General features: G+C 59.5%; 1 protein-coding gene across 4 annotated transcripts in view; it reads right to left on the bottom strand.

Annotated features, from left to right (window-relative positions):
• Positions 1-17,740, bottom strand: part of KIF21B (kinesin family member 21B) — a 44,118-nt gene that overhangs the window by 13,631 nt on the left and 12,747 nt on the right. For all 4 annotated transcript variants that reach the window (XR_012584367.1, XM_074564345.1, XM_074564344.1 and 1 more), the window contains exons 2-25: positions 15,590-15,812; positions 15,047-15,229; positions 11,875-12,024; positions 11,502-11,636; positions 10,940-11,110; positions 10,333-10,448; positions 9,528-9,723; positions 8,936-9,125; positions 8,763-8,826; positions 8,057-8,281; positions 7,679-7,760; positions 7,148-7,265; positions 6,661-6,852; positions 5,817-6,016; positions 5,557-5,664; positions 5,050-5,118; positions 4,441-4,670; positions 3,899-4,046; positions 3,608-3,802; positions 1,933-2,034; positions 1,630-1,795; positions 1,267-1,327; positions 884-941; positions 178-383 (exon numbers count right to left, since the gene is read on the bottom strand). Coding sequence is in view for 3 of the 4 variants with exons in the window: in XM_074564345.1 (XP_074420446.1) it covers positions 178-383; positions 884-941; positions 1,267-1,327; positions 1,630-1,795; positions 1,933-2,034; positions 3,608-3,802; positions 3,899-4,046; positions 4,441-4,670; positions 5,050-5,118; positions 5,557-5,664; positions 5,817-6,016; positions 6,661-6,852; positions 7,148-7,265; positions 7,679-7,760; positions 8,057-8,281; positions 8,763-8,826; positions 8,936-9,125; positions 9,528-9,723; positions 10,333-10,448; positions 10,940-11,110; positions 11,502-11,636; positions 11,875-12,024; positions 15,047-15,229; positions 15,590-15,812 (3,588 nt within the window). In the remaining variant the exon portion in view is untranslated. The remainder of the gene's footprint in view (positions 1-177; positions 384-883; positions 942-1,266; positions 1,328-1,629; positions 1,796-1,932; positions 2,035-3,607; positions 3,803-3,898; positions 4,047-4,440; positions 4,671-5,049; positions 5,119-5,556; positions 5,665-5,816; positions 6,017-6,660; positions 6,853-7,147; positions 7,266-7,678; positions 7,761-8,056; positions 8,282-8,762; positions 8,827-8,935; positions 9,126-9,527; positions 9,724-10,332; positions 10,449-10,939; positions 11,111-11,501; positions 11,637-11,874; positions 12,025-15,046; positions 15,230-15,589; positions 15,813-17,740) is intronic.

Raw genomic sequence — 17,740 nt, 5'->3', positions numbered from 1 at the left:
TAGACACTCTCCAAGGCCCACTGGAGAAACCTACCACTGCTTGCTGCAGATAAGCCTGCACAGATGCAGAATTGGTCTCGCCCTCACCACTCTGCAACTCCGCAGCCAGGGCATAGCTTCCCACCTGCATGGCCCACGAGCCTCCCAATGCGCAGACACCCATCACCCCATGCTCACAAGGTGCTTCCTCGCGTGGGCAGGCTGATGGTGCGTGACACCTTCTCCTTGTAATAGGGATCTCGGATGGAGAAGCTGATCCCATCCTCTTTGATCTCCATGAGGGATGCCAAGGACTTGGTGATGTTCTTGGTGGAGACATCCAGTGTGTGTCCTAGACACTCGGCTGACACCGCCTTCATCTGCCCTGAGAGCTTGGGCTCTCCCTAGAACAGGGCAGAAGGCTCAGGCACAGGCAGCACAGGCGGAGGACAGCAAGAGCGGCCAGAGAGCTGTGGGGTGGAGCAGCTCATGCTCTCTGGCCACAGGAGCTTGAGTTCCCCCTGCATCATGCTGGGATGCCCATCACAGTGCTGGCTCTCCTAATACTCTAAGCAAACGTGCAAGTCAACAGGTGCTTTCCTCCACCTTTGCCCACGATGGATGCAGCGCTGACCAGGAACCTCCTTGGTGCCCACACAAATCTGGAGGCTGCTGTTGTGGATGTTTCCCAAGTCTCTGGTGCTTCAGAGGACCACAGGACCAGGAGGCCTGGGTTCCGTCTCACCTAGATCTTACCCCACCCAAAGACCAGCCATATTGCCTTATGCCAAGCCTGGCTCTACAATGGTCAGACTATGGAGCAGAGACCTGGAGCATCGCTGAATGTGCCCTCTACCCCTCCTCCCATTCCCTGTGCCGGGGCCACACAGAAAGGCCAACTAACCTTGAACTTGAAGTCATCCTGGCTTGCTGAGCCCTTCATGGTGAAAGACTGGGAGATGCTGTAAGGGGAAAGGACCAAAGATGGATTTTCAGTGCCAAACCCCTTTCAGAGATCCGGGTGCCACCAGCCCACCAAACTCTTTGGGTCACCCCCTGCTCCCTGGCACCCTTTCTCCAAGGGATGACCTAGTTTGCACTCCCTGCTGATGTCTAAGAGATTTCTCTGCTCTTCTCCCCAAGAGCTGGGCACCACAGGAAAGCTTAGGCAGGGCTTTTTTCATCCATGTCCACCTGCAAGGTTCCATGGGTGGCACCAGACATCCCACCCCACCCCTGGTCCCCCCAGCCACCACGAGCTCAGGCAGGGCTGGGCTGGGTGCTCACCTCCCATCTGAAGCCAGGCTGAACTCCGAGACTTCCTCGTCCGTGCTGGTGTAGCCATTCTCTGTCCAGGCAGGAGACAGCACATCAGCAGCTCAGAGGGGACCCCTTCGTGCTGAGCCCCATCTGAACCACGTGGAAGAGGGGACAGCCTGGGCAGTTGGGGGAGGGTGGGGGGCAGTCCTTGCCCCTGTTGTGTGGTGGCGGGAGCACATGTCCCCACCCAGCATCACCCCTGGGGGAGCCCTGGGCACACTGGTCCCAGCCATGGAACCTCCAAATGCTTCTTGGAGGGCTGGCATGGGTGGGCACCTCGCCCCACAGGCAGCATGCCTGGCACGAGGATGCGCCAGCCCTGCATCCCACCTTGCTGGACGTTGTGGATCAGGGCCTGCAGCTCAGGGTGTGACTCGGCCTTCTCCCGCAGGGCGTCCAGGATGGCATGGTTCTGCGAGGAACCGGTCACGTCCGTCTGACGCAGGCGCCCCTCCAGCAAGCGGATCTGGGCCTCCTTCTGTGCCACCTGCAGCCCCTGGGGAAGGACAGCCATGCCAGGCCTCAAGCGAGTGTCTCGGGTCCTTGCCAGCAGGTCCCCACCCTGGCACCCTGCTCCCCTCCCCGTCTGCGGGAAACCCCATCATGCATCCAGATCCCGGCTTGGCCCCGCACCTTGTCAATGGAGGCCTTCAGGAAGTTGTCCAGCAGGAGACGGGCTTCAGCCAGGGAGCAGGAGCTGATCACCACTGAGGTGTCCGTGGAGTCCAGCTCCTCCTGAAACATGGAGGGACAGGCGTTGGATGCAGCAGGGGAGCTTTGCCACTGGGTGTGGGATTGGCAGAAGGGGCACTGTGGCCAGCACAGCACCTCCAGCGCCCTGCCAGCGCTGCCCAGTCCCGACACTCGCTCTCCTCAGTCTGCCCAAGTGGCTACGGAGGAGATCCAGCCATGCAGACAGCCAACGCCACCTGAAGGGCTTCTGTGTTGCTACAGGAATCCTGCTGACAACACTTAGTTAGACACTAATCTGCAGATATTCACAGGAATCCACAGCAGATCAGGCCACCGGTCGAAAGGCTATTGTGAATTAGCAACAGCCCCTTCTTCCCTGCCTATCGGAGTGACAGCCAGGGACAGCACACAGCCTCCAGCTCAGGCTGCAGCCACTAGAGGGGAGCCAGGAGCTGCACAGCCTCTGTGGCATGCCCAGTGCCTAAACTGGGCACAAAACCTGCGGAGTTTCTGCTACAAAAAAAAGGCAATCCTCCCCGGGATGTTTCCAGCACATAAAACTCCCTGGGCAGGAGGGGGGCCGCAACTTCTTTCCTACATCCCGTGACAGTGTGGTGCAGGGCACCAGCCGCGGGTCCATGGACGTACAAGGACCTGGCAGCACTCCCCTCCACAATTCATAGGATCATAGCATTGCCCAGGTTGGAAGGGACCTTTCAGATCATCTAGTGCAACCATCGACCTAACTCTGACAAAAACCATCACTAAACTATATCTCTAAGCGCTATGTCTACCCATCTTTTAAATACCTCCAGGGATGGTGCCTCAGCCACTTCCCTGGGCAGCCTGTTCCAATGCTTAATAACCCCTTCAGTGTAAAAATTTTTCCTAATATCCAGTCTAAACCTCCCCTGGAGCAACTTGAGGCCATTTCCTCTTGTCCCATCGCCTGTTCCTTGGGAGAAGAGACTGACCCCCCCTGGCTACCCCCTCCTTTCAGGGAGTTGCAGAGCCAGAAGGTCTCCCCTCAGGGTCCTTTTCTCCAGGCTGAACACCCACAGCTCCCTCAGCTACTCCTCATGAGACTAATTCTCCAGCCCCTTCATCAGCTCCGTTGCCCTTCTCTGGACTCGCTCCAGCACCTCAGTGTCTGTTTTGTGGTGAGGGGCCCAAAACTGGACACAGCACTCGAGGCGGGGCCTCACCAGTGCCGGGTACGGGGGGACCATCACTTCCCTAGTCCTACTCACCACGCCATTCCCGACACAGGCCAGGATGCTGTTGGCCTTCTTGGCCACCTGGGCACACTGCTGGCTCATATTCAGCCAGTTGTCGACCAACACCCCCAGGTGCTTTTCCGCCAGGCAGCTCTCCAGCCGCTCTGCCCCAAGCTTGTAACCCTGCCTGGGGCTGTTGTGACCCAAGTGCAGGACCATTAACCACCTCATGCATTAACCACCTCATGAGTAGCAACTGTGTGGGTGAGGCCCCACGGAGCGTGTGGCACGGCTTACAGGAGGACTCCGGGACGCCCAGCCTGGGCACGCCCAAGGACACCCTCACCTCCCAGGGATGCTCTTACTCTCTGCCAGCTGGGCCCAGTCCAGCCACCCACCTTGGTCTCCTCGATCTGCATGATGGTGGCCTGGCAGTCAGAAATGCTATCGTTGATGTAGTCGATGTTGGCCCCCAGCACCTCGATCTCCTCGTTCAGCTCCTGCAGCCCCTTCTGCTCCTTGGGGCTCTCTGCCTGCAGTTTCGCCCTCTTGCCCAGCAACGCTTCCTGCAGCAATGCCAGCTCCTCACGTTTCTGGGGGAAAAGGCAGAGGGATTGGCACTGTCAGCATGCCGTCCCTCTGCCCCACACCTACCGCCCAGCTCTCCCTGACCCCAGCACCACTGTCACCTTGATGAGCCGCTCCATGTCAGCCTCCAGGTTGACGATGGTCATCCTCTGCATGACAATGTCGAAGATGCGCCGCTCCAGCGACTGCCACTTGAGGCGGGCAGTTTTGCTGAAGGTCTGGTTCGCCCCCTTCTTGGGGAACTTCTTCCTACAGCCAGAGGGGAGAAGAGGCAGATGAGTGACTGGCCTGGAAAGCTGTGCTTGCCCCAAAAGGATGCTTGGCCTCTGGCTGGCCAGAAGCAGAGGAGGCATCTGCATCGTTTCTGGATTGCCCAACTTTTCCATTGCCCCTTAGCAAAGGGAGGGACAAGGGATGAGCCTAGCAGGGTTTGTGCCGTGGTGTTTAATACTTGTGGAAGGTCAGCACTGGGCTCAAGCCCAGGTGGCAGTCAGTCACACGCTGCCCGCACAGCCTGTCACTGGGTCAGTGGTTTAACATGGGCCAAATGCACAGTAAGAAGCTGGCGTTCAACCTCCATCAGCAGCCAGACATGGGAGTCCCGGGATGCCTCATCACCCATCCACACAGCCCCCGCCCTGACCTGGTGGGCCGAGCCCCGTTCACGGAGGATGAGGGGTCTCCCAGGAAGTTGTTGATTTTCCTGTTCCACTGGCGCACGATGCTGGAGACAGAGCGAGCACCGGACTCGGGCTCGGAGGAGGTGGTGCTGGCTGAGACCTCCGCGCCCGAGTCCAGCATGGCCGGCTTTTGGCTTGTCCTGCCCGCGACCCGGTCTGACATGGGCTTGGCAAGACGGCGCAGTGCTGAGACCTGCCCAGAGGAGAGGCAGAGGGTGTCAGACAGCCCAAACCTGTTGCCGTCACCCCCAGGTCCTCACGGGATCAAGAGCGGCAGCTCTGGAGACCCAAATCCTCAGGGCCATTCGTGCCCCATGGGTTTCTCCGTTCTCCCTCATAGCCCATCCCCTGCTGCCAGGCTTAGCTGCCCCAAGAGACCGGTGATTCTCTACTGCCTGCAACCATCTCCCACCTGGCTACTGAGCCATAAAAATCCTCCCACCCTTTTGGTAAACCCGCTTCCAGAGCTGGCACTGACTGGAGGACAGGGCGTCTCTGAGCCAAGTGCTGGGGCCAGGACCCCCAAGGGGCCGGGGGCTATATGGAGGCAAACCCACCCCCCTGCCCATCACCTCCTGAGTTTTCCTCCGCAGCACTATTTCCTGCTGCCGCTTCTGAGACTCCAGAGCCCGGATCTGAAACTGCACAAGAGAGAGAGAGAGAGAGACTCCTGGGGTCCTGCCCAGGCACCCCAGTGATGGTCGCAGTTGCAGGGCTCCCACCACTAAAGCTTGGAGCAGTTACTTTTGCGAGAACAGTCTCACTTCTGATTTTAACAGTGAGCAGGTTTCCAGCCTTGAGGCTGGCCCTGATGCCACGTTGCCCCCTGACCATGGCGAGGAGCTCACAGCATCTCCCACAACCACACTGGGAGCTGTGGGAAGCCCTTGAAAGCCATTCAGCTGGGGCCATGTGGCCCTTGGCAAAGGCCATAGGTGTAGCCATGGGCCCTGGGCTTCACCAACTGTTTTTTACGAGCACCTCAAAGTGCCAGAGAAGGACAAACATCCACCACCACCCAGCCCAATTCCCCCCCTGCACGGGGATGCCCCACAGAATGCAGCAGACTGGGCTCTCACTTCCTGACGGCGTTGCTCCTTCTTGAGCTGTGCAATCTCCCGATTCCTCTTCGTCTCTGCCAGACGCCTCCGCTGCTGCTCCTCCCGCATCTGCTTCATCAGGGCAACCTGGAACAGGAAGGTACTGCATGGCGGTGCAGGCACCTGACTGTCCCAGATGGATGCCTTGCACTTGCTACCAGGGGTGGAAAACATAGCTTCTGAGCAGGGAGCCAGACTTGACCAGGGGATGCCCTCCCTGCCCTGGCATGTCTGGGTACCTTTGCCTTCTTCATCTCGGCCACCTCCGCCTGCAGCTTCCTCAGCTCCCGCTCGTAGCGTGACTGGTTCTTAAGCAGGCGAGCATGCTCCTTCTGGGCTGCCTGGAGCTTCTGCAGGTCCCGGTTCATCTCCTTCAGCCGCTTCTCATAATCTGCTTTGATCTTGTTGGCTTTCTCCTCCGTGTAGCACTCCATGGTGCCTGGGGGAGCGAGGAGAGAGCTTGTGATGGCCACGCACCCCAGGCTCCTCCTGAACCTACACACCCTGCATGGAGGCACCAGGCACTGCTCCCTCCCCATCCCTCAGCCCTCTGCTCTGGCCCCATCACAGGCTGGGGTCTGCCTGGGGGAACCCAGTGGAAGAGACGGGTTCGGGCTCAGTGGAGGGTGGGGACAGCGGGTTACAGCACGGTCACTGGGCCGAGAGGAGCTGCAGACCTAGATCTACAGCCATGTACTTGGGTGATCCTGCCCTGCTGAGCCAAGAGATCAGCTACACCATCAGGTCTTTGGGGTCTTCATGTGCCCCACAGCACCTCAATTTCCCCAAGTATTCCCACATCCCATGAAGCAGTGTTCAAGGCTTTGCCTCGCCACCCTTTCCAGCCACCTCTTCAGCATCAGTGGGCTTAGGACCTCTTCAGCTGACTAATCCTGCTCCCGCAACAAGACAAGTAGGGTCTTGGGAGTCCCAAGGGCTCAAGCAGAGGCAGGGGGATGGCAAAGCTCTAGCAGAGCCAGCATTGCATGCAGGGGGTGGATGCTTTGGGTCTGAGTCAGGTGGGCAGGAGTGGGGACTGGGGCCTGATGCTGCGGGGATGGGATCCCATGGGGCGATTCTCACTGAGGTTCTGTAGGACCCGGTCCCGCTCCAGCTGTGTGTCCCGGATCTTGTTCTGCAGCAGGATAAGCTTCTCCTCATACTGGTGCTTGAGGGTCTGCAGGCGCCGCTGACTGTTCTCCAGCTCATCGATCAGCTTCTGCTTGATCTCTATCTCACAAGTCAGATCCGCCAGGTCGGCCTGGAAATTCACGGCTGCAGGCCAGTGGGGAACAGTCAGGCTGGGAGGGATGGGGAAGCATCACTCCTACGGCCCCACCGGGTCACAGCACAAGGAGAGGGCAGAGGGAGCTGATGGGAACCCACATTGCTGGGGAGCAGCTGCACCCCAGAGCGTTGGAGACTCCCTGCAGCAACCCTAGTGCTTCTCCAAGCCCCCCAGAGGAGACATGGCAGGGGGAGTCCCAACAGACTCTCTCTTCCCAGGCCCAGGAGACACCAGCAAATACACCCCCATACCCTGGGCTGCATGTGCAGCCCCGCACTTTACCCTTCTCCTCTGCATCTGAGTCTGAGTCCACCAGGCTCTCTTCACTGCCCGAGTCCTCATCTTCATCCTCACGTCCGTCCTCTTCCTCACAGCCGCTCTCATCCTGTTCCTCCTCCTCCTAAGAGATGAGTGCCTAACCTCAGCCTCTGCAGCTCTTCCCTGATCCGAACCTAAGCTGAACCCACAGTGACGGGCTGCAGCACCCACAACGGACCTCAGCCTCCCACGCGGGATGCCTGGGGGCTGCAGCACCATTTCTGGCCCCTCAGTGTACACTGCTGAGCATCGCCCCATCCCCCTTCACCTACAGCAGCTGAAACCAAGCCCAAAGGGATGTGGGCTCCTTGCTGCGCAGTGGGGCTGTCCGGGGAGCATCCAACTTCCTCCTACTCCAGCATGGAGTCCTCAGCTCCACAAACCCTCCAGCCTGCCTGCAGGGCCAGGCTAGGCTTGGAACCCCCTCCCACATGGGGCGATGACAATGCTCCACACCCAAACACCCCCCTCGGTACAAGCACGAAGCCCATTCACCTCTTCCACCTCGTTCTCATCCGTTTCCTCCCCGTTGTCCTGCTGCAGTTTCTGACGCTTCTTAAATGCTTCCTTCTCTGGGCTGAGGGAGAGCAGAGGGGTGCTGGTGAGTCCCAGTGCAGGGAAGCCCAGCAATGGGTCCTGACAGAGCCCCCATCACCTCCTGCTTTGGGACCCTTTGCGGAACACAGCCTCCAGGATCATGTGGTGGATGACCAGGAGACCAAGGGCAAGGCAGTGCTGGGAGGGGAACCCAGGCGTTTGGGCTCTGGCTTTAGCATGGGTGCAGGAAGAAGCAGGATACCAGAGCCCACAAGTACAGACAGGGACCGACACACAGCCTCCCCCTCCCCAACATTGCACAGCAGCTGCCTTCACCTCTTCCTTCGCTGCCTCCTCTCCTTCTTTTTCAGGCGCTCCAGGTCCTGCTTGGCCCGTTGGAGGACGTCGGAGGCCTCTGTCTCCACCAGAGCAGCAGGGCTGCACAGGCCAGCCAAGCCGGGTACTGGGGACGAGCCCATGGAGTAGGGGGGCCGGGCAGAGACGCGCGAGAGGCTCCGACGCAGAGACTCATTCATGGACTCACTCTCCAGGAGCTTCGTCCTAGGGAGTGGAAGCAGGATGTGGTCAAAGCGGGGACATCCCACTGTCCCTTGGAGGAGGGGATCTTGCCTGGTTTTAGGATGGCGTGAGCCAGGGACAGAGTCACCACAAAGCCATTCCCATTCAAGTTGGGTTAGAAGGTCAGGATGCTGCAAGACAGGGTCCCAGGACCGTGCAAGAGACTGGGATGGACCCAGCTTTGGGGGGTCAGCAGTCCCTGGAAGACATCAGGCACTCCTGCCAGGATCTCCTCCTCCATCAACAGCTGCACAAAGGACAACATTGGCCAAAGCACTGCCTGGCACCAAAGCTGGGACTCCCACCGCCCCAGTGGTCTTGTCTGCTACTCCATCAGGGCTGATGACTCACCCCAGTGATGCTGGAGGCATGGAGCTGTGAGCCACACCTGTGCTCAGACCCCACCATGGCACCTGCCGGGCCAGGAACCCAGGTGACTCACTAGCCCCCATGCTCGGCTCACCTCAGCTCTTCAATCTCCCGGATGTAGTTCTGGATGAGGGCACCAATGGCTTCATTACCGTCACCTGGAGGAGCAGATGGATCAAGGCAAGACGTGATGAGCTGTACCGCAGCACCCATCCCAGCTACACTGGCTGGGCTGACCCGCCACACCACACACTAACCCAGCCTCACCTGCCTTGGCCAGCATCAGATTGGCCTCCTGGCTCATGAGGTGGGTAACCCTGCTGTTGATAGCATCGATGGCCTCCTGCATGGCCTTCACCCGCATGCGCAGGGCACTGTTCTCCTTCTGCAGCATGGCATTCTCGCGGAAAAGGTCACTGTAACCCTCCGAGCCATCCTCCCCAATGACCCGCTTGCCCTGTGGGGACAGGAGGGGAGTCCCTGAGCACGGGGCGAGCTGGGACACGGGGGCCCACTGCCGCATTCCTGGGGGCAGCCCCAGCCACCAAAGCAGAGGCAGGGACAAACCTAAGGACCAGGATGCCCTGAGCTCAACAGGCAGAAGGTGAGAGATGCTTCAAGGCTTCTCCCTGCCTCGGCTTCCCCAAGAGACTTGCCCAATGTCCTGTGGCGGTGCAGGAGCTGAGCCTGTCTCTTAAGCCTCCTGACCTCTCCCAGCAATTACCCCAATTAACAGGGGCAAAACATGGTAGGCAGAAGGGTCTTTCTTTCCCACTAAAGTCACCCCAATTCAAACTTGAGGAGGAGGCTTTCTGCTCCTGCACCCATCCCATCTCTGCAGGCTTGCTCGGCCACTCACCGCCTTGTATTCCATCAGCTCCATCTGCAGGCGGGCGATCTCGGCCCGCAGGGCGCTGATCTGCTGACTTGTCTTGTCCTGGTTCACCACCACCTTGTTCTTGATGTTGCGAGCCCGGTTGGCATATTTGAGCGTGTTCAGGGTCTCCATGAAGTCCCGGTCAGATGGGCTCACGCAGGCGATCATGATGGTTTGGCTTGGGGAAGTGAAGGTCAGGGTGAAGAGACAGTTTCCCCCACCCTGCACCAATATGGCGCATGGACACCTGGGACTCAGCACAGGCCACATGCCCCCAGACACCCATCCTAGGCCTTTCTGTGTTTTATAACCAAGTTATAAACGGGGTTCAGTCTGTCCCAGAGCCAGAAAACTGGCAAGACCCCATCAGGCAGCACTGAGGAAAGCCAACGTCCACCAGGCAGCCCCCACACAGCAGGATTGCTGGGGAAGAATGGGCTCTTCAGAGAAGTACCCCCAAAGCAGGCAGGGAATTAAATCCATCCTGTGCTGGGCAACACCACCTGCCAAGTCCCAGATCTGCAAGGGCTCCGGAGTTGTTTTGCACCAGCTAATGCTGCCAAAGCTGGCTAATTGTACCTGGGACTCATGAGAAGCCAAGGTCTGTACATCTGCAAAGTCACGCGCTACCTGCCAGGAGGAATCCTCCCCCCACCAGGCAACCCAGGAGGCCTTTGAGTCCTGAAAGAGCTCCTAGATGGCTCCATAGACTCCTCAGCCCTATTTGCAGGGGGACAGCCTCTGCAGTCCTCTCCCGGGGCTCAGCCCCGGCTGGGACCCCCCTTACCTGTTGCCCCCAAGGGAATCCTGCAGCAGGCGGGTGAGCTTGGAGTCACGGTAGGGCACGTGCACAACTTTCTTGCTCTGGTCTCCGAGAGCACTAATGACGTTCCCCAGGGCCAGCTATGAACACAAAGGAAAGGCAACCCCCAAGTTCAGCCCCTGCTGAGAACACAGCTGCCTTGTAGCCGGCACGTCAGGCTGGGGCGTGTGCTGCGGCACAGGTCTGGGGGCATGGGGCTCCCCTTGCCAGTCTCAGCACCCTCCCCTGCACTGTGCCTCTCTCCCACATGCACTGAGGAGCAGCATCAAGCCCTGGAGTGTTTTTTTTTTTTTCAAGCTCAAGTTAGCAAACCTCGACCTTCTGGGGACTTGCACCCTTGTGCCCAGCTCTGCCCCTTCCCAGAGTCCTGCCCTCAGCAGCAGAGCTGTGCCCTCACCACTAGCATTTTGGATTGTGTATATTGCTTCCTACAGGGACAGGTAGCGTAAACCCCAGCAGAGACAGCAGCAACCCCAACAGCCCAGAGCAGCTCCAAGCAGGACCCAAAGGTGTCCCAGGCTCCCCCAGCCAGGCCCTGCCTCCCCCCTCCCCTTGCACGCCAGTGCCGTACCAGCCCACAGTTGATGGAGATGCCTTCCTTCGCTCTCTCGCCAGTAGCACCAGTTCGCTTCAGCCTCTCCGAGCCAGCCAGGTCTACGAAGTGAAACTTGGCCGTGAGGGTTTCATACTCGGTGGTGGGTTGGGTTCCGTCCAGGAGGCTGGTGACCTCCCCATCATTCACCTGTGGCCAGGCACACATGGAGAGGGTCATCACCATGGACCCGGAGCAGGCAGGAGCTCCCTTGGCCACACTCAGACATCAGCAACAGCCTGAGTATTCACGCTCCACATCCCACCCCTCAAGGACAGCAGAGAGGATCCCAGCAGTGGCTTGCTCTGGGCCATCCCTTGGGCCAGACCATCCCTGCCTTGGATGGGGCTGCTCCAGGGCAGACCTCAGCTCCCACTAAACGGAGCTGATGCTATGACTGGAAAAAAGAAAGACAAAGCCCTCTTGCTGCTCTCCAGACTTGCAAGACTTCAAACCCTCTCCCCTTTCCAAGGGACCCCCTGCCATTGCCTGAGTATGAGATCCAGGAACAGCCGAGCCATGAGGCAAGAGCACATCTCACCAGCTCCGGGCGGGTGCACACTCTCATCTGGCACAGGTGAATGGTGAAGATGGCGTGGGAGCGGGAGCTCTGCACATTCATCTGGGTGCTGGCGGTGGTGCGGGAAAGAGCCCCCTGTTTTAGGCACTGGATCAGCTACAATGACACAGGGCAGGGAAGAACGAAACCTTGAAGCACCCTTCTAGGGAGTGAGGATAGCACCGCGCCGCAGCCCAGCAGGCACACCGACCTCTCCCTGCATCACCCCAGGGCTGCTCTATCCCATCCCAGGTGAGATCGCCCCCCTCGCCTGGCTGTCCCCATGTAGCACATCCCTGGATGGTGGGCACCATGTCTCCCTCTCTTCTCCACGTCTGTGCCATCCCGGACCCACCTCGTCCTGTGAGCTGATGAGGCGCGATGTGACTCCCGTAGTGTAGATGCTCCCGCTGGCATCCTCATGGATTTTGATGTTGGATTTGCGGTGGCGCGCATCAGGGTCGCGGGCGCTGTCAAACAGGTCCAGGATCTCCTCGTTGTAGAGCTGAGCAGAGCGGATGCGGGTGCAGGGTGAGTAGTAGTAAGCAGGAGGCTGCTAGAGCCTGGGGCAGCAGAAGCATCGGGATCCGCCCTCTGCCATCCCGCTGCTGCAGTCCTGGGAGCCAGGAGGACAGGCTGCACAGCTGCGGGGGTGCGTGCGCTCATACATACCACCACACGTGTGCTTAGGTAAGGCTGAGCAGGAGAGCCGGTGTGCGTGCGTAGGAGAGGACGCACAAGCACGTGCATGCAGATAGGTGATGGATGGACAATCTCTCGCCTGCATGCATGGGTACCCAGCTAGTGACGGGATGCCCAGAAGGAACGGTGCGTGTGTGCACCCGTAGGTGCAGGCGTGCATACACGTGCCTGTCTGCCCCACGAAGCTCTGAGCTGCACTCTGGGTTGGTTCCAGCTGCCCAGCCCTGGCTTGTCCCCAGCCCAAACAAGCAGCTGTGCAGGAACCAGGACACTTTCAGAGCCCTGTCCCCAGAGCCTGAGCAGACAGCCGGGAGGTACGCATCCCCCTGGCCTTCCCTGCTCACCCGGGGACCCCACGGCCACATGAGCCAGCGGAGCCCCTCTCCCAGCACAGCTCCCTGAGGTCACCTCTGCCGGTGACAAGGGGGACCAGGGAGTGCTGGACAAGCAGGGAACACCTGGAGGGTCTAGAGCTGACAGAGGGTGCCCCCATCCATATCCTGACCCTGCAGCCATCCTCTCTCACCCTGGGGAGGAGGGACGGGACATCCCTTCCCATCTGTGCCCCTGCCACCACCACTCCATGCCACGCGTCACCTTCTCGCACCCATGTCCCAGTGCGGACAGCAGGGTCACCTGAGGACCGCAGGCTCCCAGCCAGCAGAGCGGATCAGGCTAATCCGTCCCTGGCCGTCCCAGGTGCCAAACGGGCTCCCCAAAGGTTTAAACCCTGCTGACAGCCTGCTCCCAGGAGCAGAGTCACAGGACAAGGATCAACGGGGCCAAATCCTGTACCACTGCTGGGACAGCAGGGCTGGTAACCAGCGTCTGATGTGGCCATGTGCCCACGCTGGCGCAGGAGAGCCATTACACAAAACCCTCCCTGCATTGCACAGCGGCACAAGAGCTCCTGGTTTGATGTCCATGCCTGCAGGGTGGACCAGTGGGCAGAGCCCTTGACGGGGTCCAATGGCCTTGGTCACCAGGCCATCAGGCAACAGGTTTTTACTTTCCCTACACGTAACAGAGCCCTTGGAGAGCCTTGAAGCCCCCCCAGCTGGTAGATGACCACCCACCCTGAGGCTGCCAGCATCCCACTGGGCACAGCTGAAGTGGGGAACATGACCATGAATGGCTTTGAAACACAGCAGAGGAAGCCTTGCTCCCATCCTACACTGCAGCCACCGGACATCTCTGAGGCTATTTTGAGAGCCAAAACCACCAGGGGTCAGAGGTGATGAAGAGAGAGAAAGGCTACAGGAAATGCCCACAGCAGCTGGTGAGACCCCATGCAGGGCCACTGCTCTGTCACCCCCAGGTGCTCCTGGGGTTGCACTCTTGGTCTGCAGAGATGCTTCCTAGGATGGCCTGGGACAGAGGCAGCACAGGCATCCCCTCCCCTGTGTTCATTCCTCACATGTCCCAACCCCAGCTAACAAGTCACCCAGCTCCTTGGGGCAGTGTCGAGTCATCCCAAACTGAGTGGGAGAAACTGAGGCAAGAGAAACTATAGCTGGACTGCAGAGGATCTCCTAGAGGGCAGACACGGGGGGCTGAGAGGAAAGGGAAGGTGTGTCACACAGGGTGAGGGGACACACTGATGCTGGCTGAAGGCCAATCCTACAGCCTAGGGAAGGCAGGACTACGCCCCAGCCCCAACAGAGTTAGGGGACACTCCAGCACGTAGAAAGCCTGACAAGGTTCATCCCTCAGAAGGACTTCAGAACAGCCAGGAAATTGTCCCCATTTCCAACCCAGCCCACACATTCCCCAGAGCGGAGCCCCACGAGGTCAAAGATGCATGGGAAGGCAGCCAGGAGCTCAGACGGGCTAAGTGGTGGGGAGGGAAGGATGTGGCTGGACACAACAGCACCATGGGAGCTAACAAGGTCTCTGCAGATGGAAAGCTGATTGGGAAGGATTTCTCCAGCAAGGAGGTCAGTCCTCCAGGCTAGGAGGTGACCCTGAGCACTGCTTCCCCTCACCAGGCCATTGACATCTGGAGGAACCCAGAGGTGATGGCCACCAAAGCCACATGGAGGCAAGATCACAGCACAAGGACACTCTCTCTCCATCTGCCTGTCTCCTCGGGGCTGTACCCCAGACGGACACACTAACCAGATGAAGCTCGTTCAGGAGCTCAGCTTTGCTCAACACCTCCCTATGCTTTCTTGCCAGGGCCTTAAACCATTTCCCATCTTGAACTTTGAACTTTCACCTCAGGACCTGCCACAGGGAAACCACTGCAGACACACAAGGTCCACAGGCTTTCTGGGACAAACTTCTCCAGGGAAAGAAGCAGTTAATGGAAGAGGCTTTTGAAATGGAGAGGCAAAAGCAGAGGCGGGAGAGGATGCAACGAAGCATTCTCAAGGTCAAAGATGCAGTAAAGTACATGGGAAATAACACGGCTCTTCCTCAAACCCCCCACAAGAATGGCACTTTTTCCTCTCCTTGTTTCACTGGGAATGCTGGTCCAGCCCCAGGGGAGCAGGTGTGCCGCTATCCTCAACCTCAAAGAGGAGTTTGCGAGCTCGGGGTCCCCTGAACCTCCAGGGGACAAAAGCATAAGCCCCTTCCCCATGGGGGTGGCTCCCTGCAGCCAAGAAAGTGCCACCCCAGTTTGTGGCCATCATGAGGTCAACAACATTCAGGTGCTTTGAGACCCCTCTGCCTAGGCACGCATCCCCAGCCACACGCCTGCTGTGGGGTCCAGTTCAGCCAGGAAACAGCCAGGACACGGAGGACTCAAGGAGCCCAGGGCACGGGAGCTGAGCAAAGGACAGAGCAGGGCCACAGTGTCACCCAGACACGCTGTCACCAACCTCCAGGAACTGGGCGCTGACTTTGAACTCGGGCGCCGCCACGCCCTGACTCTGCGCCGCCCGCTTGCGCTCCTCAATGCCGCTGAAGAGGTGGCCGATAGCCCGCGGGATGATGCCCTGCTCATCCTCAGAGATGTTCATGTCGAAGCCGGTGCCCATGGTGTATGTCTTCCCTGCGCCAGTCTGCGAAGAGGCAGCAAGGGGGAAGCTGGCTGGTCCCTCCCAGGCTCAGCAATGCCCACCACGCCCCACACCTCCCCCTGCCATCCCAGGCTCCCCAAACACCTCTGCTGATCCCCCCCGCAACACCGGCTCTCACCCTCCCACCCCAGCCCTGCTTCCCTCTGCCCCCACCCAATGCCACCCCCTGCCCCAGCTCTCAGCCAGCCCAGGGACAACTCTCTGTCCCCTCCATACTCAGGAGCTTATAGACCTCCCACCTCCCCTAACCTCTGCAGGTGCCATCTCAGCATCCCCAGCCCCCAGCACCGCAGGACAGCCCAATGCCCACGCCAGAGCCCAGGGTGCCAGCAGAGCATGTACCTGGCCATATGCCAGCACGGTGGCATTGTAGCCCTCGAAGCAGCCTTCGATGAGCTTGCCCACGCACGTCGTGTAGATCTGCTCCTGCCATGTGTCAAGGTCAAAGACAAAGTCATAGGTGAAGGCCTTGTCCTTCCCCAGCAGCACCTGGGGCTCGCCGGGTGTCACCGAGGTGCAGATGTGACATCCCTCTATTTTCTCTTTGGACAGTTGGGGACGGATCCTGTAGGAAGAGAAGCGGGCTGTGGGCAGCCTCAGGGCTCACCCCTGTCCTGGGGGACACGAGTCTGGGTCTGAGGATGTGAGCGTGGCCCATGCTGTAATCGGGGCTGCTACGGGCAGGGGACCGGCAGCACCTCTGCCTGCAGTGTGCAGCAAACAGTGCAGGGGATGCTTCAACTTATGCACCCAGCGACACCTTTGATCCGTTTGTGGCTGAGAAAAGAGATCGGTGCATCCCAGCGACAGCACCAGCCACCTCTGCAGCCGAGGCGACAGGCAGGGCTGGGTACCACGGCACAGGCGCAGCCAGCAGCGACACGCGGCCTGCACTTAAACATGCCCTTGCACCAACCGCTCGATGGGGCTCAGCACAGCCCGCACGGGGCCAGCCAGGCTCCCCACGCCTGTGCTGGCTCAGGCACTGCCATGCCCCCAGCCAGGCAGCGAGCGCTGGGCTGCACGTACACACTGATCAATACAACAAAGCAGCCCTGACAGGGACTGCCAGGGTACGGGCAGCCAGCCGGGATACGCTGCAGCCAGCCGGGATACGCTGCAGCCAGTTGCGCTTGCCCGAGAGGCAGCGAGATCAAACTGCAGTTACAAAGGCACGATGTGCAAAATGTAAAAACATGACGAGAGAGTCCCAGCGTGAAACAACCGTCTAAACCAAGCCACTGCCCAGCCCAATGGCTGTCCCCAGCCGCGGACTCTGCAGAGGCGAAGGGGACAGGCGAGGCTGCGTTGGGCTCCTGGCTCTGGCGGCACCCCACCACCGACCCACTGCATCTCCACCCACCACACTCAACACCACCACCCCCGCCCCCTGCCCCAAGAAATTTGGGTACAGAGCAGCTGGACCTGTGCAGGCACGGCTCTGCTTCGGTGCAGGCACCGGCGTGCGTTAGGGCTGCAGCAGCTCCAGCTTTTGGTGGATGTGCCGGCTGCGGGAAGCTGGCTGGTCCTGGGGGACTCCTGGAGAGAGTGGGAATGCGGAGCCAAGCGCCATAGTGAACAGCCCTCATTAGAGCTAATGACTGCACATCTCCCCTCCCTGGGTGCTTCATAAACACAGCTATTAATTCCTCCGAAGCCGCATCGCTGGCAAGCTGGCGCAGCGACCGCAGCAGAAGCTTTGCTGACTGGGGGTCTGCAGGAGCCACGGCTCCTCACCAGCCTGGCTGGCAGCAAGCAAAGCCCTGGAGGGCCAAAACCCAGTGTGTCTGGGTGGACAGGGTGTCCCCAGCAGCGGCACCCTACTCACCCTGCCGGGAGCCTGCACAGCAGACGTGGGAACGGTTATGTGCATCCACAGGTATATTTAGCTCAGCAGCCACAATAGAAAGCAGCTTCTGAGATGCTCAGCCCTAGACTCGCTCCTGTCGCCTCCGGGGGTCCTGCCCTCCTCCAGGAAAATTAACCCCCGCTTTAATTACTTTTTGACCAACACGATGTGCTTCCCCTCTTCCTCACCCGAGACGTGCACAGCGGCAGCGTCCCTGAGGAATAGGCTGAGGAACAAACTGGAACCGTGGTATTTTCAGAAAATTTTTTCCTCTTGAGAAAAATGAGAGCAGGGCTTTTAGCGAAAGACTTATTTCTCCCCCCCACAAGTGATTAAATATGTGCACGTGGGTTTGGAAGAGAGCAGCAGCATTGGAGGGGTGAGCGCACACGAATTTTCCATCGGGCATTTGGGGATGCACCTTGAGCCTGGCCATGCTGGGCTGTTCCCACTGTCCACACGCCAACACCGATGTCTCCCCAACTCCAACTCCCCAAACCTCGCTGCCCAGCCAGCTCCCAGCACTCGAGGGACCCCATCACTCGCCCTGGCTCTCACAGCCAGGGGACCTGCAGGGGCTGGAGGGGACACAGGTAACAGTCCTCAACATGCCCCCCCATGCCATCCATCTCCCCAGGGTGACC

This window comes from Larus michahellis, chromosome 21 (genome assembly GCF_964199755.1).
Source record: "Larus michahellis chromosome 21, bLarMic1.1, whole genome shotgun sequence".
Classification (NCBI taxonomy): domain Eukaryota; kingdom Metazoa; phylum Chordata; class Aves; order Charadriiformes; family Laridae; genus Larus; species Larus michahellis.
This window is presented reverse-complemented; position numbering and strand designations above follow the sequence as displayed.